Source organism: Lepidochelys kempii, chromosome 1, assembly GCF_965140285.1.
Source record: "Lepidochelys kempii isolate rLepKem1 chromosome 1, rLepKem1.hap1, whole genome shotgun sequence".
Classification (NCBI taxonomy): Eukaryota; Metazoa; Chordata; order Testudines; family Cheloniidae; genus Lepidochelys; species Lepidochelys kempii.
Window position 1 is genome coordinate 123,764,112 of NC_136380.1, and position 23,189 is coordinate 123,787,300.

Below are 23,189 nucleotides of genomic sequence, written 5' to 3' on the forward strand. Positions count from 1 at the left end.
CCCACCCCTTCCGCCGGCTGTGACGGCCCGGGCCGGAAGAGTGAGTCGCGAGTCGGCGCCGGGTTCTCCATGGCAGCGGAGCGCGCAGGGACCAGCCCCACCTTCCCTCCTCCCGCGCCGGGCCAGGGCCAGGGCCAGGGCCGCCCCTCGGCGGGGATGTGAGGAGCCGCCGCAGGTGAGCGCGGGACTCGCGGCCGGGGTGGGGGCCGCGCCCTCCTCCGGCCCCCTGGGCGGGGCCTCGCGCGCGCGGCGACTCGTTGCGGGGGAAGAGGCGGGGGCTGGTAGTTCATGTCCTCCCCTGGGAACGAGGCTGGTTCCCGAACCCGACCCGCCCCGCCTCCTCCGATAACCGATGGGCGGGGCGGCGGCACGTGACGCAGGGCGCCCTAGCCTGGGGCCTCCCAGTCTGCACACTCCCTGCCTCTCCCCCCTCCCGCCACGCGCGCGCTCTTACGGCGGGTACCGAGCGACCCGGAGCCGCTGTTCCGATGACAGGCGCGCGCGCGCGCGCCGCCGCTTTCGGGCCGCGCCTGCGCCGAGCCGCCCCGCGGGCCTCCCGCCGTTGCTGGGCCGGCCCCCGCTGGCGGCGGCGGCGGCGGCGAGCGCGCCCGGGCGGTCTGGCTACTGGCGCGTAACCTCCCCGCCGCCCAGCCCAGCCCAGCGCCCGCGTCTCAGGCCGGGCCCTGGCGACAGCCGCCGTGAGCAGCGCAACGCGTCCGCGCTCGGGAGCCGCTGGCGCGGAGCCCGCTGGCAGCAGCTGTGGGAACTTTTTAGGGGGAAAAGCCGCCAGCGTGGAAGAGATTCTCACCCCCCCACCCCGCCCCGGGGGGTCTCGCCGGTGCCGCTGCCTTCAGCGCCGGTTCCCCTGGCATCGGAACGGGCGCCCCGAGAGGGTCTCCTCGGGGCGCGCTCGCGGCGGCACGCGCGGCTCTTTCTGGATACCGGTCCTGGTGGCAGCTGAACTGGCACGTTACAGGCTGGTCGTTACACCCGAGCCCTCTTCTTGCACTTCGGGAAGCAGTTTCCTAAACTTCACTGCGCTCCGGAGACTCGCCGTTTACTGCTAGATTGCGCTTTCCATTGCGCGCCGCTTCTGCTTCCATTTCCTCTTCTCGCCCCCAGGCATTATCCTAAAGCCTTTTCCAGGTCCGTTTATACCAGTGGTTCTCAAACTTTTGTACTGGTGACTCCCTTTCACATAAAGTAAAGGAGGACTTGTGGCACCTTAGAGACTAACCAATTTATTTGAGCATGAGCTTTCGTGAGCTACAGCTCACTTCATCGAATGCATACCGTGGAAACTGCAGAAGACATTATATACACACAGAGATCATGAAACAATACCTCCTCCCACCCCACTGTCCTGCTGGTAATAGCTTATCTAAAGTGATCATCAAGTTGGGCCATTTCCAGCACAGATCCAGGTTTTCTCACCCCCCCACCCCCATACTACACAAACTCACTCTCCTGCTGGTAATAGCTTATCTTTCACATAGGAAGCCTCTGAGTGTGGCCAGCTCCCCCCCCCCCCCTTGTAAATTTAAAAACACTTTTTAAATATATTTAACACCATTATAAATGCTGGATGCAAAGTGGGGTTTAGGGTGGAGACTGACAGCTTGCAACCCCCATGTAATAATCTCCCAACCCCTGAGGGGTCCCAACCCCCATTTTGAGAACACCTGGTTTATATTTTGTCATTTCCTTTCATTGTCTGAAACCATTTATCCAAATGTTTTATATGTACATGAAGGCTTTAGTTTGTATATGTTAACTCACCCAAGTTAACACACCTTTTTTTCCTAGAGACAATGCAGCCAGTGTGCTAGGTACTACACAGATGTATAGGAAGATGTCAGACCTGCTCTGACTAGCTTATTAGTAGACAAAAAGACATCCTTAAACTAGTCGCCTGAATTTCTACTTTTTCTCATTACAAACACTGCCATAACCTATTATCTCTGTTCTTTTCTAAATAGCTACTGTGTAAAATGTAGCGTTCTCAGATTTTTTTGTAAATTCCTGTGGCGTTGAATATTTCTAACGCTACTGTAGTAGCCAAGCCACAAAACTTGGAGTGTTTTCTGCGCCACTGCGTATGCACAGAATGCATGTCCCATGCAGATTTCTGTGCTTCCCTGAAGAAAAATTACTTTCTGACAGGGAAGCAAAGAGAAGCTGCCAGAGCAGTCATGCTCCCGTACCCAACAGCATGGGCAAGTCGTTTCGGGTGCAGCCAATGGAGAGGTAAGTCACTGCAGGCAGTGCAGGGCTGGGGATGCTCTGGCTGGGGCTGCGGACCCCCTATATCTATACCCCATCAAGCCTCACCCCCTGCATCCAGAGCCCCACCGAGTCCCAGCCCCACCCTGACCGGTGGCTCCCATTCTGCACTGGACTCAGTGGCTAGTCCCACCTGGGGTGGAGGAAGGAGTGCACTTGCCCTGCACAGAACGGCTGGGTCTGGGTCTGGGTCAGACCCACTCCCAGAAACCTCTGTATCTCCCCTCTCCCACCCACTTCCTGCCTCCATTGCTCTTCAACTGCAGGGGGAGGGGTCACTGTATAGGGAGCTACTCCCCTGTCCACCCAACTTCTGTGTATCCAGCTCCCCCAACCAAACCCCACCCCAGACACTCAAGCCCACACACTGATGAGCACCATCGCCTATGCACCTGGACTACTCCACAACCACCTCCGCCTGGACCGCCCCAACCTGCTGCACCCGGACCCCAACCCCATCAAGCCCAACTCCTCCAGCACCTGGAGCCATCCTCCTGAGCCCCATCTTCCTACACCCAGAACCCCCTGTTGAGTCCCAACCACCTTCACCTGGACCCCCCTCTGCAGAGTCCTAGAGCCCCTGTGCATCTAGATCCCCTCCTGAGCCACCCACACCCAGATTGATCCACATAGAACCCTCTCTCCTCACTCCTGGATCCCTCCACACTTAAGTCCTGCCAGGCTGAGCCTGCCTGCCCACACCTCGTGTGAGGCTGGTAACCCTGGTTAGTTACTTCACCTGCTACTCCTGAGGGAGTTCTGCACCAAAAAAATAAAAATTCTGCACACACTATTTTAAAATTCTGCAAATTTTATTTGTCAATAAATAAATATGGAGGCTCCAACATGGCAGTAGGGAGCACAGGCGATTGGCTGCACAGAGGTTGGAGGTCACCCTGCAGCCACCCTCCCCCGGGACATGGGCCCTTCCTGCTCCATTTGAGATGTGGGGGGTTTCAAAAGCACGTCAGCTGCAGCTTTAACTTTTTGTTAATAAAAACTTAAACTGCTAGGCAATTGTTTTAAGAAGTGAGAAAGATCTACTTAAAGGTGTTTACACTAATAGGTATATTTAGAATCCAATTTTAACACAGCTGTTGCTTTCAGTGTCTCTGTAATAATGCTTCATTACATCACCATTATATTTTAATCACTTTTTAGTTTAGTTACCTGACATAATAGGTGGATAGTATATGCACAATTGAATTTTATGGCTAACATGCTTTTGTATAGGTCTCTTGTGACTATATAATTGCTTTGATAAATTTGGAGAATTGTATTTTAACCAGAAAATTTAAGGTGGCATTACTTTTTTCCAGAGTAGTTTTTACATACTCTCTTCATACATACCATTCTGCATACATCTCACCATCTTGAAAATGGTACTTGACTTTTAAGTTCATTCACTCTTGTATCAACTGCTGTTTGTGGTCTTTGTTGGTTTTATGCTATGCTGCAGCTGCCCTTCTTTAGAGGTACCTGTACCTGACACTAAAGAAGAGAAGTGGCATGAATGGACAAAAGATGCTTAAACTTGGGGGGATGGCTTTAACTTAATAGTACTTTTACTGTTAACATTCTAACATACGTATATTGAGAATATTTGTTTGATGTTTTTGTTGGTTATTTTCATAGAGATTTTATTTATATAATTTATTGTATAAATTAAAGTAAAGGCTTCCAGTGTCAAAACTATATTCTCACTGAAATGCTTAATTTACCGTGTAAAGTGACAATAGTAAAGAGGGGTATATTTCTTATTATTCTCACCTAAGGATCTTTTTAAAAAAAGTCATGTTTCCATACTGCAAAATATTTTAAAAATGCAAATATGTAGACTGACAGAGACTTGCTAAATAGGATGAAGTAGTACCTATAGTATATTTGACCCGTTATTCCTTTCCTCCCCATATGTTGCAGTGTGGTAGGTTTGCTTCATTTTGCTGCTACATAACGGAAAACAAAAGCAAATGATGAAAAGTGTCAACAGATTTTCTCTTTCCCCTCTGTGGGTGAGCTAAGTGAAATATCAATACTGCTCTTCAATGTCAAACTAATAAAAATTGTCTTGGAGACATGGCAAGAGTTGAGGAGGTCCAGGTAACATTACAAACACTTTTAGGTTAGTTTGGTCCTTAGGATAAACTTCCTAGTATTGGCAGATTTTTCAGAATGCACTCTTATTGAATTTAAATATCATGGCTTCTGAATGAAAATCTTAGATTTTAGTCTTTATTATTACCTAGGAAAATTGAAATCTGTGAATAAAGCATGCAGGATTATTTTCTGAAATAGTCTACAGAAATCCACAGGAAAGGTCTTCAAAATTCTGTTTTAAAACTGGTACTTGGCTTCTTTCCGAAATCTGTAGTCATGCTGAAAGAGATAGGTGTGAACTTTCTTAATCCATTTTAAAAGGGTCTTGATTCTGAAAGCATTCCTTGATTTTGCAGCTGAGGAGGATCCATTTACTCACAATTCTTAAATCTTGGACTCCTTAACCATAACAGTTATTTTAGCAATATTTTAATGTAATTAAGTTAAGAGTTTTATATAAGGAGTTAAACACTGGAAGAATCAATAAATTTCAAGGCATTTTATTGCTCAGTAAATTGACACTTCAGCATGGTACTTTTAAAAAGAATAGTGTCAGTGTAAGATCTTGGGTTAGCTTCCGTTTTCTTTCAGTGTGGTCCATTTGACTAGAAAAATGGAGGGTAAGTGGCATGTGAAGAAGTATCTATAGTACGTCGAAAAGGTAAGAGATCTGTAAGAACACAGTCCAATTTTGAAATTAAAAATTGAATAGTGATTCAATAGGTAGAAAGAATGAAATTTGTTTTTGTCAGAAGGTCAGACACAGGCATATGTGCTGCTTAAATCTCACTTACAATCTCTTTCAAAGGCTGAAGTGGTACATGTGGTGCATACATCTTGTACTTGCTACTTATTTATTGAGTGGATCTGACTCAATAAATGTCACAATCTTTATGACCATTTTCTTAGGTAGTGCCACCTAATATTTATTTAAAATTATTTTAAATTTATTAATACTTCAGAAACTTAAAATTGAAATCTTCTAAAAATCAAATCTCTTCGCATTTTTTAACTGTTTTATTTCTGCTAAATTTGTGAAAACAAAAATCAGTATATCTTCAAATGAATCAGAATGGTAACATCCACATACTCAGATAATGTTATGAGGACTAAATTCTTTTCATTCTCGGGACTGTACGTATACAGGAAACTATACCTAAAACTTTGGTCCTCCTAGCTATGTTGGTCAGGGCTGTGAAAAATGTCATGTCCTGTGCAGTGTAGTTAGGTTGGCCTACCTCACAATGTAAATGCTGCTAGGTTGCTGGAAGAATTCTTCCATCAACCTAGCTACAGCCTCTTCATGGCATGGATTTACTACAGCAACAGAAAATCTTCTTAAGTATCTACACTACAGTGATGTAGCTCAGGCCAGGTCTACACTACAGACTTATGCTGGCATAGCTGTGTCAGTGAGATGTGATCCTTTGACAGACATGGCTGTGCCAGCAGAAGCGCCAGTGTAGACAAAGTTATACGGTCAAAACTCTGCTTTTACAGGTGTGTGGCTTGTTTCACTTTTGTGGGGTGGTTTTACTATATTGGTGCAAAGAACAGCTTTGCCAGCATAGCTGCATCTACACTAAGTGCTTTGGCTTTGTCCGTATAGTATACTGGTATTCCTATACTGTAAAGTTCTTCAATGTAGATTTGGCCTCAAAAGTAATAATATTTGACAGTTTAACAGCTTCTTTGTATGCTAGAGCTATGTCACAACTCTTATAACATCTAGTATTTTCAGCATGGATTATTTTAGAATAAAGGAGACCCTGTCCAGTGATTAATGTGGCTTTGTTTACTTTCAGTGGCAAAACAGGGTAAGTTGGAACAGTTCATTCTGCTCACAAATGGAAAGAGTACAGTCATCTCCATGAGCAGTGTTCCATTTGCAAACGGTATAAAACTCGTTATTTTGGCTAAGTTAGGACCCTCTTGGTATTAGACTTACAACTGCTTCATTTTAAATGCAAAAAAGACTAGCTAACTTGCTTCATGAAATACCACCTTCGTTTAGTGTTGAATGTTTAGAACGTTTTAGTCACAATTGATTTTAGCTGGTATTTCTAGACTTAAGATGCTACAGTGGTGCTGCTGCAGCGCTTCAGCGTAGGTATTGCCTATGATGATGGGAGGAATTCTGCTGTTGGCATAAGTAATCCACCTCCCCAACAGGTGGTAGCTACGTCGACAAAAGAATTCTTCTGTCAACTTAGCGCTGCCTACACTTACATCGGCTTAACCACATCTCTAAGGAGTGTGGATTTTTCACACCCTCAGAGCCATAGCTAGGCTGACGTAACTTTTCAGTGTAGACCAGCCCCTTCATCTCTTTCTGAACACGTAAACTTTTACCAGGTAAGGCCACTTCCTCTTTTCATTGCTTAAAAAAGGAAACTTTTATGGTCATAGCTGTAGGTAAACATGCACAAGGTGAAAGGTTACATTGTATTTTATTTTTTCCACCTTCTTTGCATATATTTCAAGTGCTACACTGTGCACATTGTTCTCACAAACTTACGTATTTTAATCAGTATCGGCTCCACTTAATAAAAACTTGGTTTAGTTTGAAAATCACCTTTTTTTTGCTATTTGGATGCTTGCTGCTACGGCCTAATGGAGTGGGAATGTGAAATTGAACCATTACTGTAAATGTCACTTAGTCACTTTGCTCACATTGAAACAGGAATGTGAAATTGATAAAAGTCTCTTGAAAATATCACTTTGCTACTCCACTGGCACATAGAGAACAACAACTTGGAAAGCAAAGAGCTTTCTCACGGCTTACGTTGTCAGGTGTGGCCTAGTCCTGTATTATATTTTGAAGACAAATGAGTTTCCTTTCAAGCGGCTGATTGGTGCTCTTTCCTACTTCACAGTTTTCCACAATGGACAGGCTATGAGTAGATGCTTCCCTAAGGGCAGTATATATTCTGTTATGTGTGGATGGCTGTGGTTCCAAGCTCTTATTCTACAGAAGTAAACTGATCCCTGAGTCACAACTTTTATGGGTTCAGTGGCAAGCTGACTTTCCACAGTTGAGCTGCGGCCAGCTTTGTGAGAGTGAGGTAATTTCCTGTTGAATTGGGCCGTGCACTTAGTAAGAGAACACTTAGCAAATTTACACCATTTGTGACCAAAGCAATATCTTCTCCATGGTCTTCTGGCTTCTCCCCTTGTGTTCAGCATAATGGTAGCACAAGTCACTGAGAGAAGACAGCTTTGTCGGTGCCCCTTCATCAAGGCTGAGAGAGGTGTAGTTTCCAGATGCTCTCTACTCTTCTCCTTTGAGGTTCTGGGGATGCTGCATGAAACTACCCATGAACAGTCATCTTAGTAAAACCAAGATTCATTAAAAACAGAATGAAAATGAAGTTGAAACAAAAATATTGGTTTCCTTAATGTATCTAGACTCTCATTTTGAATAAGCTAAACTATTTGTGTAGTTACAGAGGAAAAAGGAAAAGTGAATAGCTTACATTCCTTGAAAACAATCCCCTCTTTCTGACCTCTCCACCTGCTAGCATCATACTGCTGTCTACAGGGAGACTTCTCCTTTGTCCATCTTGATATACTTATTAAATCCGCTCCCCAGCTTTCCCAAGCAGTTTTTTGAAGACAAATATGCAAAGAGAAGTTGGCAAAACCATTTCATTTTCCGCCTTCTGGGAGATGGTCCACTGAGAGAGAAAAAATCTTCAGGATAGTCAGAGTTTTTCAAAGATTTAACTGTCTAGCTGAAATATTGCCTTTCACATCATATGTCTTCACTGCAGAGTTTATCTACAGTGAGGTACTTCTCACAAGTTAGCCTAGCTCAAGTGAGAACCAGTCACAGTGCTGTCTGAAATGGGCCACTCTCATTACCGCTTCAAAGGTTATTTTTCCTCCCTTGGTATCCTGCTGTCATTTGAATTGTCTCGTTAGACTAACCTCATACTTGGTAAGACAATTCAGATCTTTTCATGTATTTATACCTGCTCCTGTATTTTCCACTCCTTGCAACTGATGAAGTGGGTTCTATCCCACGAAAGCTTATGCCCAAAAAAATTTGCAAAAAGAACAGGAGTACTTGTGGCACCTTAGAGATTATTCAAATTTATTTTTTAAGCTTTCGTGGGCTACAGCCCACTTCATCGGATGCATAGAATGGAACATATTAAGAATATATTCATACAGAGAAGGTGGAACTTGCCATATAAACTGTCAGAGACTAATTAATTAAGATGAGCTATTATCAGCAGGAGAAAAAACTTTTGTAGTGATAATCAAGATGGCCCATTTAGACAGTTGACAAGAAGGTGTGAGGATACTCAACATGGGGAAATAGATTCAATGTGTGTAATGACTCAGCCACTCCCAGTCTCTATTCAAACTCAAGTTAATGGTATCTAGTTGGCATATTAATTCAAGCTCAGCAGTTTCTTGCTGAAGTCTGTTTTTGAAGCTTTTCTGTTACAGAATTGCAACCCTTAAAATTGCCTCAGTAAAAGACTTAAGACTGCCCTCTATTCAACCCCTCCACCCCCTTACCACACTGCCTGGAGCACCAGTGGCTGGCGCCGCCTGGCTGGAGCCAGCCACGCAGCACAAAGCACCGGTTCAGGCTGGGCTCTGCAGCTGCGCTGCCCCAGGAGCTCGCTGCCCCGCCGCCCAGAGTATTGCGCAGGCGGTGCAATGAGCTGAGGCTGCGAGGGAGGAGCCAGGGCTAGCCTCCAGGGCCAGGATCTCAGGGCCTGGGCAGGAGGGTCCCGTGGGCCATAGTTTGCCCACCTCTGTCCTATCCCCTTCTAAAAAAGAAGGTGTGGAGAAAATGAGTTTGGCCTAGTCTGTATTTAAAAGCTTTGTTGCTGTAGCTATACTGGCAAAACCCTCCTAGATCAGGTCTACACTACAGACACATTGGTATAACTATGTCGCTCAGGTGTGAAAAATCCACACCTGTGAGCAACATAGTTATACCGACCTAATCCCTAGTGTAGACAGCGCTATGAGGTGGGAGAGCTTCTCCTGCCAACATAGCTACCACTTCTCGAGGAGGTGGAGTAACTGTGCCAAAGGGAAAGCTCTCTCCCATTGGTTTAGAGCATCTTCATTAAAGCGCTACAGCGACAGTGTTTTAAGTGTAATCTTGCCCCTAGTATTGATGAAGCTTATACTGGCAAAAAAAAGTGCCTTTGCTGATATAGTTTATATACCATCTCACCAATAGCTATGCTAGCAAAAGCTCTTTTACGCCAGTGTAACGTGATCTGTGCAAGGAGGGTTTTGCTGACATAAAAATATCATAAAAAATCATACCCGTACCTGATGTTGCTGTGCTGGTAGTTTCTAATGTAATCCTGGCCTTTGCCTTTAAGGGGTATATGGCTTGTTCTGACCTTATTCCTCGCTTCCTCTCAGCTGAGATCGAGAAGTGTGAGACAGCCATTTAGGACTATCTTTCTTCACTCCACTTCATGAAATGAGCCTTTCTTCACCAGGGGATTGCATCTCATTTTGCCCTTAAAGACTTGTACTGTCCTTTGTTTATAGCATCAAGGATTTGCATCAACGCTAGTCTTTAAATGTATTCATTTTTATATTTATTTATAAAAGATGGAAGAATGCAAGTTCATTTAGAAGAAAGTCAAAACAGATTCTGAGCTCTATCAAGAGTATTACAAAGGCTCTGTTATGCTATAAACAGGTAAGTCAACGACTCAATAAACAAGCGATACCCCTAGTACAAGTCACTGGGATTGGATTTCTCGTGATAAAATCTTCTTTTGTATGCAGTAAAACTATTTTTGTCTAAGGAAAGTGTTTATTTCTTTTGTATTTTGTAAACTGCTCACCTGATGTTATTCTGAGCATTGCCAATACAATGGGTATATTTTGTGAATGGAACAGTTACTCCTGCTGTTTTCCCAACCCAACAGATATTTGAGCAGGAAACAGCTGTGTTGAAAGTTGTTGTTATACTGGTATTTGCTGAAGCACTATTGCATGTTAAGAAAATAGAGTGGTGCTTGAACTATGTGGGTGCATCTATGAAGATTGGACAGCACACTAGGTTATTTCCAATAAAAAAAATTAATTTCGCGTCTGAATGGACTTGCAGCAAATAAACTGACTTTTCAGTTGCTCTTAATCAATTTTTAGATTGAGCCATATAAGATAACCTCCTCTAGTTAGAATTATTTGAATACCTTTTGTCTTTCCTTGGTCTGTTCTATTAAAAATTAAGCCTTCCACAACTAAGCACTTGACTGAGGATTCAAAAATATTTGTGTTCTGATTATATGTTGGGGGAAGGGGGGTGCAGCGGCACCATAGCTTTATTTAAAATCTCTAATTTGTGAATTGTTTACTAGAGACTAATGAAATGAATGACATAGCCAAGTTTTAGGGAGTGTAGTCATTATTCATAAACACTGTCACAGTTCAGAGTGATTGCACCTGTATGTCCACTTCAGTGGTCCAGCAGGGGCACCCACTCTCAGCCTTGCAGCTCCCCTGTTGTTGCCTTTCTGGGTGGAGACGTATTTCTAAGCTGAACTGTTCCCTGCCTTCACTGTGCTGTTCCCACCATAGACAGATTGCACAGTAACAGCTGCTTGCTTTTTCTTTGGAGATGGTTAGCAGGTGTAATTGCTACAGTTATAAGATACCACCCAGCACTTCCTATGCAACCCTATTTTATTCTTAAGGTAAAAGTCATTCCAGAGAAAACATTGAAAGAATAAAAGAACCTACATGTGTGTGAATAAGCTTGCCAGATAATCCCCTACCCTAGCATGAGCTCTGGCAAGAGCAGACCTTCATTACCACATCCACAAAGTTTCCTTTGTGGTGACAAGTTTATCACAGCTTCAGCTTAGAACAAACACAGTTTTATGGGGCCTTCCAGTCCTTTGCTAAGGGTTGGGGCCCTCTGTCTGTTTGGTGGATCAGGAAGAAGGCACTGAGCCAGTTTAAAAACAGGCTATTTATCCAAAACCCCTTCCTTTGTCATTCCCTAGAAAATCCAGTTTGAAGTGGTTGTGAACCTCTTGGGGGTGGGAGGGGCGGAGTGGTTTCAAAAAGCTTATAAAGGAGGAAAGTATATGAGCATCCCCCTCCCTACTGAAAAGGTACATACAATGCCCAAATAACACATGCACAATTGCACTTTTAAGACAATGTACCTCAAAGGTATTAACACTAATTCAGTAAGATTTAACTTAATTTCATAAAGTTTATTTAGGGTATAGTAGAATACTAGGAGCACTGTCAGTTTGTCGCATCCACTTTGTAGAGATTGCTGGATTGGAAATCTGCTGCTGCTCAGTATGAATATCTGTCAGATTTCTAAAATGGAAAACATTGACCAAACATAATTCTCCCAACAGGGAATGGAAGGGACCCTGCTTTCAGAAGTCTTACCCTAACCTTCCCTCAAAAGCTGCCAGCAGGCAGACAAGCATAGGAATATTAGCTCAGTGTGGGTCGGGGTGATATTTTTTTGTGGGAGGGGGTTATGGTAGGGGTGGAGGATTGGGGTGCTATGCCAAGCTAAACTGATTTCTCTTACAGTTTTGCATTCATGGGCTAGACAGTCGAGCAAAGTCAGAGAGGTCTTGTCTGGGAATTTCCCAATTTTTTAATGAGTAGAAACACTGAAAATTAATCATTAGTGTGTATTCTCTTTTGCATGCTCTCCCTGCAGTGATTGAATGTCTCCTGTGACCCCCTTCCCATCCTGGCCTACCTCAGAGCTGCACTCCATCATACTCCTTGACTGAGTCCTGTTTTCCCTTCATTCCACTTTTCCATGCACAACCTGGATTGCCCCCATATTTCACTATCCTACACAGCACTGCTTCTGTCAGCCCCTTCCCCACCCATTGCGCCATCTCAGAACATTCTCTGAGCATGCCCACCTACTGCCTTACCATATTCAACCTTGAAACACTGATATATATCGATGTTTAAAAACCTAATATACTAGAGGAGTTAAGGGAGCATAGTGGGGGAGGGAGAACCATAGTCTTGCTTACTCATTCATATCCCTCATTTCCTTTAAGGTGTGTCATGTGAATCAAGGGGGCAGTCAGGATTGTGGGGTGATGGTATTTGAGTGGGGGTCCGGGGCTGTCCATATGACCTGCTGTGGATAAGAGCTTGGTGTGAATGCCAACATACTAGTGCGTCAGGGGCTCCTCACAGCATGGTGTGTCCTCAGCCAAGGTACCAGTGTTGGGGCCTTGATACACCAGCACCTTAGCACCCCCTCACACCTCCTGCACATTTGGGAAATAGCAGTAGGTTGTGGTATGGTTTTACAATGTCTGCACAGACTCTGAATTCAGCTTGGCAATACACATTGAAGTAGAAATATTTTATTACCGTCCTTTGGGGTCATATATATGCTAAATTGGCTTGCACTTTTTGCTAGTTTCTTTTATACCTGGAACATGTATTACATATATGAACCAGGAATATTATGAAAATTTCATATATTCCTGTAAGTTTCAACATGTTGTTGACCTCTTCCCTCTACAGTTCCAGTATATAGAAACTTGATGCTGTTTTTATCCAGGGTTGTGTTTTTTTTTTTGTTTTTTTTTGGCAGTATATCAGGGTAGTGCTCTCTACTGGTCAGCTGTTTTAAAAAGATTCTTTGCAACTTAAAAGTGGAAATGAGAGGAATCTTCATTCCCTTTCATACTTGGCAGAAATTAGTAAACCACCTCGAAATATAATTAAGCAGAACATTTCAGTGTTTTAAGACTGCTTATGCACATGTCTTAAAAATCCAAAATCTAATGTCTCAGAAAGAAACTCCAATATCTTTATTGCACCATGTATCAGAAAAGTAATATAATTTAGAGCAAATAGACAATTGTCATGTCTTGCCAGAAACACGAGTGCATTATTGAAGATTTTGAGTCCTGCTCTAAAAGTTCTTGTTTATTGACACTTTCTCTGGGCCTTTGCTGCGGTTCTCCACATAACTAGGCTTGAGACTCCAATAGTCTGAATGAAGGCTTTTCCATAGTAAACTCTTTCATTGCCATTGTAGCTAAGCATCAGGGATGCTTTGTTATACTTGTACTGAGAAAAACAACCCTTACAAAGACTACTGGTAAACAGAAGATTACTGGTGGTTATTGCAGTTTCTGCTATGTTATTCCTTAAAGGCACTATTTTTATGCATCCTGAAAAAGAGTCTGTGCTAACTGAACTACCATATGATTTGAACAATCCTTTGTAACCTTTCTTCTTCCATTGTTCCAGTAATCTTATATGGCTATTGGGATGCTGTGACTGTCTTAACTCAAACCTAGATTGTAAATTAATTTTAACATAAATAGCGGTATTTTGTGTGTGTTATATGGAATGGAACTGTGTGAATATGAAGAAAAAACACACACTATATGTTTGAAAATACATGGATCTGCTTACGTTTGTCTTCAAGCATCATTCCTTGTTGCTTCTTGTAGTGTGAACTCTCATCTGGAGTGCCAGATGCTCTTCTGAACTTCCTCAAAACCTTTAATCAGTTTAATCTGTCCTATTTCACCCCTGCCTCAAGTATGCACCTTCATCCAGTGTATTGTCTGATTTTTGTTATCTGCCTTTAGAGTTCAGGTTCTTTGGGGCAGGCCCAGCCACGTTGCCATCTTTGTTGGCTGCAGACAGTGTTTTCCCATAAGAAAATAGATGTGTGATTTATTTGTATGAAATCCTGTTGTGATAATATGCACTTGTTTGGGTTTCAGCATTGCATCATCCTGTCTCCAGTAACAGCAGCTCTTCTGTTCCATGATCGATGTGACGGTTTTGAACACTTCAGTAGCTTACGAAATGATCCAGAGTGGAGGAAAATATGATTTCTATATTGGTCTCGTGTTGGCTATGAGCTCCAGCATTTTCATTGGAGGGAGTTTCATCCTAAAAAAGAAAGGTCTCCTCCGGCTGGCCAGGAAGGGCTCCATGAGAGCAGGTATAGTATGCATTTGAGAACTTTTGCCTGTTTTTAATTTTATTTTAATGCTTTGTGAATGGCTACTGAATTTTCACTCTGATTTTTTGTGTGTATTGATTTACTTTGGTTCCTTATTGAGAGATGAAACTTCTAGACCTAAAATATTCAGCTTCTGTATTTTCACTGGACTCTGCATTATTTCTAGTTTGTTATTAGGTATAGTAAAAGGTGAAATCCCTTTCTGTAATATATTCAGTTTGTGCCGTCTAAGTACATTTCCAAAACAAACTATACATTTGCATATATTAATCAAAAACACGTCAGTTAAGAGTAAACCTGGTTACATCCCCCCTTCCCCCCCCCAGGAAAAAGCCTGTTTAAAGAGATGATCTTCACAGTGTAATTGGAAGATCAACATACTGGCCTGTTGGAGGATGTGGAGGGGAATGAATTCCAGAGTCAGGGCCCCTACAATAAGAAAAGGAGTACTTGTGGCACCTTAGAGACTAACCAATTTATTTGAGCATGAGCTTTCGTGAGCTACAGCTCACTTCTTGAGCTGTAGCTCACGAAAGCTCATGCTCAAATAAATTGGTTAGTCTCTAAGGTGCCACAAGTACTCCTTTTCTTTTTGCAAAGACAGACTAACACGGCTGTTACTCTGAAACCGGCCCCTACAATGAGAGTGCTTGCCTCCAAGTTAACAAACCTAGGAACTGTCAGTTTGACTGTCTCAGATGATCTCCTCTATGGAGATAGAGATGAAAGAGGCAATTTCTAAGATACGTAGGACCCAAATCAGGGCTTTGTAGGTCTAAACTGCACCTTGAATTGTACTTGAAAATGATTTGGGAACCAATACGATCGATCCTGATTGCCGAAATGGATGGGCTCATAATAAATAGTGTAATTGTGTCAAAGTATTGGATCAGAATACATCACAGCTTTCATTTTCTAAAACTAAACTGTCTCCTGAAGACTTTCATGATGTCAGAAATGCTTAAGTTTAATTAAATAAAAAAAAGGGAGGGGGGAAGGGCATGTTCAGGAAGGGAATGTTCAGGAAGATGACATTCCAGAATCTTAGATGGTTGTGTGGTTTGGGTAAATATTTTACTGTAGCACAAAAACATAAGGTTATTTTACTTAATTCTTATTAGGTGTTGTGTATGTAGTCTAAAAGAATTGGTTATATTGACAATTTAATAGCAGTTAATATACTTCATCAAAAACAAAGGCAAATAACTCTAATAACTGGTAATATTGCATTGCTTCCATCCAACTGATATTTGTGAACTTTTTGGATTTTTGGTACAGCTGACTGTGCACTTGATAAATATGGTGAAGACTTGAAGTAGTAGCGGGGTAACCGTGCATTGGGTGTTGAGATACTAGAGTGACGGGCACAACATAAGAGCTGAGATAGATAGAAAACGGCTAGAAATATGCAAGATGATGTTGGATTGACTGTTGCCCTTCTACACCAATTGCCCTCTGTTGACCAATTGTATCAGTGTGAAAGTGGTCTGTGCTATTGCACCCAGTTAAGTGACCACACTGAAACAGTTGCGGTGTATCAAAGAAACTAAAAGGTTAATTGTGTGTGTATGGATTAGAATCTTCCATCTCTGGTGATTCCAGAGAAGTTGGTGGTGGTATGAGTGAACACAGAACGTGTGCTCTCAGTTTGGGGGGGCAAACATTGTATGGCCATTTTCTTTGAAGTTCACCTGAATACCGTGGTGGTGCGTGGCTTAAAGTGTGTACATTAATGTATACACATACGCTCCTTAGATTACACGATTGACTATTTCCCCCAGATAAAGGTGTATCTTCCTATGGATATCCTCCTAATTTACTGTATAAAAGGAAGAACATGATTAGTCAACTGGGATTACAAACCATGGAACTATTTAGGTTAACTGTAAGAATAGGGACTCTGTTAAATCCCCTTTTCTTTAATTTGTGTTTTAACATTGTTATGAATCTAGAACATTACCTCAGAATAGGCAAATATTATGTGGTCTGTAATGCCATTTCTAGTCCCAAAGAAATATATATATATATATGCCACTAATCTTTAAAGTGAATTACACAGGAATATCTGCACGTTTTAAGAGGTTGAAAATATTTTGACTTCAACCCTAGCCTCTGATTATGCATCAAATTGTGCAGGTGTTTGTTTATAACATGGGCTGAAAACAATTCTTTCTTTTCTTTTTTTTTAAATAGAACTGTCAATCATAAGTGATCGATGCTTGCCCCTATGTATTGCTGATTAATTGCTCATTCTTCCAATTCCAGGTCAAGGCGGTCATGCATATCTTAAAGAGTGGCTGTGGTGGGCTGGACTTCTGTCAAGTAAATATCAAAAAATAAGCAGTGTTAAAAAATTTTAAATATCAAAATGTTCAAAAAAATTATTGAATGCACAATAACCAAAGCTAGAAATAGTGTATACCTCGGTACACTGAGATAAAAATCCATATTTTAAAAAATAAATTGTATTATTAGTAATATCTTTGTAATTAAAATAAAATTAAAAATAAGATTCTTGGGTGTAAAAAGATACATCTCCAGTGAATTTTTTCAGTAGTTTTTCTTGATCAGCAGAGAATTTGACCCCTTTTTAATTTTTACCATTTATGTATTTTAATTTTTCACTTCACTAAGATTGGGCAGTTAAACTAGACCAGTGGTTCTTAAACTTATTTGATCCCCTTTCTGTGTGTCTTCCCGGTACATATGCCGCTGCCCAGCTCTGAATGCAGAGCGGAGAGCAGCAGCTGCTTGCCAGGTGCCCAGCTCTGAAGGCAGCATTGCACCTGTAGCAGCGTAGAAGTAAGGGTGGTAATATGAAAAGTGATATTCATCAATATCACTTTTCACAGCAGAGACTTAGCACCCCATTGCCACCCTTACTTTTGCATTGCTGCAGCAACCCAGGGCTGACAGCTGGAGCTCTGCTGCCTCCAAGTGAGGGATTGGGGAGGGGGAAAAGGGTCATGAGCCTGGGCTTCCTCCCTGTGAGAGATTGGGGGGGTGGGGGAGAACAGCCCAGGTGGCAGGGCTTTGACTGTCTCCTTTATCCCTGCCTCCTGGGTGTATGTGGCCCTTCTGTAAGAGCCCTAGCCAATACAAAACCATTCATTGAAAAAGTTACTTTAAAATATTTTGAAACCTCCTCTCTCTCCTTCTCTTTGGTTTTGTTAAATCTTTTTACACATCTCCTAAACTTTGGACTTAAACAGTGTGACTATGTGCGTTTAACTTGAATCATTGTAGTTTATATACTGCTTCATAGAAGATAGAATTGCAGATTATTTTGCTTATGTGAGAGTTAAATGACCTGAGTTAGTAGGATGTGGAAATGCAGAGGCTGTTAAATAAAAATGGGTTAGCCTAAATTACAGGTGAGATTTATTTTTGTTATATGGAATATCTAGCTGCTAGCTTTGAGTTCTGCTTATATTAAACTTCCATGTCAGCTGAACATTTTAGCTGAATTTCTTCTCTGTGGGAACACTTGTTCAGTTTCAGAGGTGTCTCTTACATGTGTTAAGATTTCCTAATTCTTTTTTTATTCTGCAGTGGGAGCTGGTGAAGTAGCTAACTTTGCTGCTTATGCATTTGCACCAGCTACATTAGTGACTCCATTGGGAGCTCTCAGTGTTCTTGTAAGGTAAGAACTGTTTAGAAAGAAGCACTATTTCAGAGAGGTAGAAGTGAAGTACGTATTTAGAAATTTCTATCACTTATTTTGAGTTGTTAAATATGGCTTTCTGCTTAACTCTGACTAAACTTAGGACTCATAAAAATGGAAGGGGTAGCACTGACTTAACGCAGGCATAATATGAGTCGGCACTCTACAAGCTCCCTTGCACAGCTCTAGCAGTGTACTTTGACTTGCAACACCCTGCTATTCCTGTCTTCTGCATCGCTTGAGGTTGGAAGCCAGTTATGATGTGCACAAATAAAAGGAAGACAAGACTAATAAACTAATTTTCATTCCTGATCAAAGTCAGGATCTTACTTGTCTTTAGAGATTCAAGGATTTTGCACCAGTACACCACATCATCTTGGAGAGGGATTTTATAGAGAGGATGATGTATAACAGTGGTTCCCAAACTTGTTCGCCGCTTGTGCAGGGAAAGCCCCTGGCGGGCCAGGCCAGTTTGTTTACCTACCGCATCCGCAGGTTCGGCCAATTGTGGCTCCCAGTGGCCGTGGTTCGCTGCTCCAGGCCAGTGGGGGCTGCGGGAAGCGGCGCGGGCTGAGGGATGTACTGGCCGCTGCTTCCAGCAGCTCCCATTGGCCTGGAGCAGCGAACCTCGGCCACTGGGAGCTGCGATCAGCCAAACCTGCGGATGCGGCAGGTAAACAAACCGGCCTGGCCCACCAGGGGCTTTCCCTGCACAAGCGGCGGAACAAGTTTGGGAGCCACTGATGTATAACATTCTCCCTAGCAATTTTGAGGAGGCAGCATAATTTAAAACAACTTTTGGGCCGCTAGACTTTTACAAATAGTCTAGTGCATAGCAGACATGTTAATATAGACTATTATAATTACGCTTAATATATTTAATTAGTGGATTTAGTCTAATAGAAATGTATGGACATGAATAATGGTGCAGATGACTAGATGCTGTGCACTGTATTAGATATTGAAACAAGGGAGTTGTAGAGCTTTTATCTGCATAGTAAGGCAGTATGTACTAAATTCTGTATTCAAATTGTTTGCCCTCTTTGTTTATTTGGAACCTTACCAGCTCTTAATTACTGAGAGGAAAGTGTTTTCTGAACTTTGACACTACTGTTTTTTTATGTCTGCTGTGGGCAAATTAATTAAATATCTCCTGATTCATAATCTGTCAATGTGTTTTTTCCTTTCAGTGCCATTCTTTCGTCCTATTTTTTAAAGGAAAAACTTAATCTGCATGGAAAAATTGGATGTTTGTTGAGTATATTAGGGTCAACTGTGATGGTCATTCATGCTCCACAAGAAGAGGAGGTAGAAACTTTGAATGAAATGTCCCACAAGCTAGGAGATCCAGGTGAGAGAAAATGTCAAGTTTGTCTGTAGGTAGCAGGGTAGCTAATGTAGGAAGGTAAGTATGTTTAACCTACTTTGCTAAAAGGACTGTGGTTCATTTACAGTTGCAACTGTTGCAAATTTCTAGTACCAAAATGTTAAAGACCACCTCTGTGTTTCTACATCTGTAAATAAAATATGGGTTTGAATTCTACAATAGACTTAGCAGGAGCTTTGAAGGATACCAGTGAATTTATTTTGTACAGAATGTCAGGATTAAACAATGAGGTCAATTTTTGTCCAAGTAAAAGTATGTTCTGAAAGAATAATAAATTAGCAGTTTAATATGTTAACCTAAGAAGCAGACAGCTATTTTCCCCTTGTTACATTTTCTGCAAAGAAATGTCATCTGTTTAAGGTAATTTTGAGCCTATCTTTAAAAATGAAGCATAGACTGTGGGGAAAATTTACAGTATCAGAGGGTTACCATTAGGACTAGTAGCTAAAATTTAGGTCAGAGTGTCGTCTATGTTTCACATTATATTCTAATAAAAATGCTATACCTACCTCTTGTATAGCAGTTGATACCTGTAGATCTCAAAGCACTTTACAAAGAAGGTAAAGCTCCATTTTACACATGAAACTGAGGGGTGATATGACTTATTCGAGGGCATTATCAGCATGTCCGATTGGTGGCTTAAAATTCCTGTTGCTGAGTGAAGCACCCAAATCAAAACAAATCAGACAGCATTCAGATATATGCCTACACCCTATGGGCTCTCCATACCCCTGGTTCTGTGCTTTTTAATAATCCAAGGATTGCGGTAAAAGGCTGGCTTTCTAGCGCCATATTCTTCATTTCAGAACCTGGGAGAGAAGTAGAGTTTGGAATTGCAGGCATGCCAGCAATCGTAGTTCCATGCTTATTTTAGCCAGCTCATCAGTTGTCATAAGATTTGTTGTAGCCTCCATTTTGGAAGACTTGTAGAAGAAAAATCATCATTTGAACATGTAATTAATAAAATGAAGGGGAGAAATCAGCCTTGACTTGTTGACCTTAAAATATGCACTATGTTTCTTGGTACCTAACAGGATGCTCTTGTGTACTGTATATAAATAAGTGATTTTTTTCTCCCCTATTGCAGGTTTTGTGGTTTTTGCAACACTTGTCATCATTGTGTCCTTAATATTGATATTTGTGGTAGGACCTCGCCATGGACAGACCAACATTCTTGTGTACATAACAATCTGCTCTGTAATTGGAGCATTGTCAGTCTCCTGTGTGAAAGGCTTGGGCATCACTATCAAGGAACTTATTGCAGGAAAACCTGTGCTAAAACATCCTTTGTCCTGGATTCTGCTGTTAAGTCTTATAATCTGTGTGAGCACACAGATCAACTATTTAAACAGAGCTCTGGATATATTCAACACTTCCATAGTGACTCCAATATATTATGTATTCTTTACAACATCTGTTTTAACTTGTTCTGCTATCCTTTTCAAGGAGTGGCAACACATGTCTGCTGCTGACATTATTGGTACCTTCAGTGGTTTTCTCACGATCATTGTGGGAATCTTCTTATTGCATGCCTTTAAAGATGTAAATTTCACTCTAGCAAATCTGCCTGTCTCCTTGCGGAAAGATGACAGAGCAATCAATGGCACTCTGCCAACCACATATGAATGCTTTAATCATGACGAAGAAAGCTCAACCTGTGTAGGTGAAATACACTCCAATGAGAGTGTCCCCTCCAGGAGAAATGGAAGTCTGGCAGCATTCTGAAAATGTGTTAAGAACAATTCTGTAACCCTTTTTTTTTTTGGCTGTAAAATGTCTGAGTTTGCGTTTGGAAGCAGATGATGTACTTGAACAACATGTACAGACAATCGTTAATTTTTAGGTTTGATTAATTTGGACCAAGAATAGTGATGGAGTTTTAATTTGCCTTATTTTACTTTAAGACGACACTCTGAAATGACCTCAGTAGATGGTTTGTTTTTGTTGCTTTTAAGTTATCTGTGTAAACTTGTAAATATTTTGAATTTGAATTTTCCATTTTAAAGACTTATTGCACTAATGACAATTTTAACTATATCAAAAATAAATTGCTTTAATTTTGCATTGGTGGTAAGCACATTGACATGAACCTGAATCTTTTGCAAAATGAATATTCACTGTGTCTGTTTCAGCATATGGAAGTGTAAGACTATTAACCTGAAATGCGTAGGGAGCAACTTACAGTAGATGTCACTAAAGTAGCTAATTACAGCACTTGTGGGAAGTGTCAACTAAACTAGTTTTAACTGATTACTACTACTACTGAGGTATTAGTAAACTTGAAACAGTAAAGACTCAGGAAGGGTATGTTCAGAATAGTTTGTTTTTATTTAAACTGATTTAAAGAGTTTTTAAATTGTTTGAACATACTTCAGAGGGAAAGGAAATTATACAACCTAGCAAGTCTTCAAGATCAATTTAATATCAAGTTAGGTAGGATGTAAAAGGTAAGTACTAACTAAAAAGGATATCTATCATTTAGACGCTGATAATGAAATTTTTCTTAATTGTCAGACCTGTATTCTCTCTTCCCTAACAAATGTAACTCACTGTCTTGTAGTGGGTTTTTACTCTGTCAGCAACAGTTTAATGCTTGCTGGATGTCATTTCTTGAGAAACAAAAAAAACCCTAGACAGTTAGGAGTTTCCCTTCCAAGACCATTTGTAGGTTTTTAACTACTGCTATGTTACACTTCTGTGTAGAATTGCAGCTGTGGGAAGCTTTATTTTATTTGTAGAAATGCAAAGTTACTACTAGTAGTAGTAGGTTAAATGTATGTGGTGGTGGTGGTGGGGGGGAATTATACAGGGCAAATCAGTGTTTGAATGCACTTTATATCATTTCTCAGTCAGTGGCAGTCAGTTCCCAAAAGTGAGAACCATCCAATTCAAAAGTCCTGCTGCAATCTTGGGAAGGTCACTTCCAACAGTGAGCAAGAATAGCTCAGATAATCTTAACTACTGCAGTGAATCACAGGTAAGATGCGTTCATCTCTCAGGTAACTGGTGTCCAGATCATTCACTGATTTTAGTGATAGCCACCAGAGGTGAAAGTAAGTCAGTATGGAGGGAGAGTCTAGAGAAAGCAGGGCACTGGCAGGCATGGTGAAGCGCTGCCCCTTGCCCCCTCCCCCTGGCTGGCGCTGGTTTTTGCCAAAAAAAAAAAAAAAAAAGGCAGGGGGCTACAATGCACCATGCCTGCCAGTGCCCTGTTTTCCCTAGCCCCTCCTTAGTTCCAAGGAAGTCAGATATCAAGGATTGTGTAATCTCCCTTCCACACACATAAAAGGGTGCAGGAAGCACACCTATGGGTGGCTAGTAGTAGGGGAAGGCAGGGGTGAATGAAGGACAACTAGAATAACCTTCATGAAATATACAAGATGCTTAGAGAAAGTTTTGTCAAAACAAAGAGAGATCTGGCCCTATGTCCTAAGGACATTTCAGGTGTTTAATGAAATATATAAAGAGGGTGGAATGAACATTACTATTTCTTTCAAAGAAGGCACAATAATTTCCTTGAATATCCAGTTTTCCCCTCCCCTCCCTTTGTGGTTTTGTCTATTGTGCTATTTGCTTTCCCTGTGAATCTTTAGTTGCTTTAGCAAAACTGCTTTGCCTAAAATAAACCTGAAACATCTTCTCTCCAATTTTTTTTTTTTTAAAGAGTAACATTTCAAAGAGGCTCTACATGCATCACAGTCCATGATCCTCTGCTGGGGAGGGAATGGGATTGATCTGAACTTGGAAATGGTTCCTGATTTTGATTGTAT

General features: G+C 41.6%; 1 protein-coding gene across 3 annotated transcripts; it reads left to right on the plus strand.

The window, feature by feature from the left end:
• Positions 1–21,481, plus strand: NIPA2 (NIPA magnesium transporter 2). 3 transcript variants are annotated; one of them, XM_073353226.2, is made up of 6 exons: positions 1–175; positions 14,124–14,347; positions 16,634–16,690; positions 17,921–18,011; positions 19,223–19,383; positions 20,507–21,481. In XM_073353226.2, the coding sequence occupies exons 2-6, from the start codon at positions 14,167–14,169 to the stop codon at positions 21,142–21,144; spliced, it is 1,128 nt and encodes a 375-aa protein (XP_073209327.1). In that variant the 5' UTR covers positions 1–175; positions 14,124–14,166; the 3' UTR covers positions 21,145–21,481. The 3 variants fall into 3 exon arrangements, with proteins under 3 accessions (XP_073209327.1, XP_078710071.1, XP_073209336.1); XM_078853945.1 differs by lacking the exon at positions 1–175 and adding an exon at positions 679–1,146; XM_073353235.1 differs by lacking the exon at positions 1–175 and adding an exon at positions 9,845–10,066.
• The last annotated feature ends 1,708 nt before the right edge of the window (positions 21,482–23,189 follow it).

What these genes read in the sequence shown, in the direction of transcription:
- NIPA2 (XM_073353226.2), top strand. Translation starts at nt 14,167, where the DNA reads ATGATCGATGTGACGGTTTTGAACACTTCAGTAGCTTACGAAATGATC. An exon ending in GAAGGGCTCCATGAGAGCAG is followed by an intron (nt 14,348 to 16,633) that starts GTATAGTATGCA and finishes TTCCAATTCCAG; the next exon opens with GTCAAGGCGGTCATGCATAT. An exon ending in GTGGGCTGGACTTCTGTCAA is followed by an intron (nt 16,691 to 17,920) that starts GTAAATATCAAA and finishes TTTATTCTGCAG; the next exon opens with TGGGAGCTGGTGAAGTAGCT.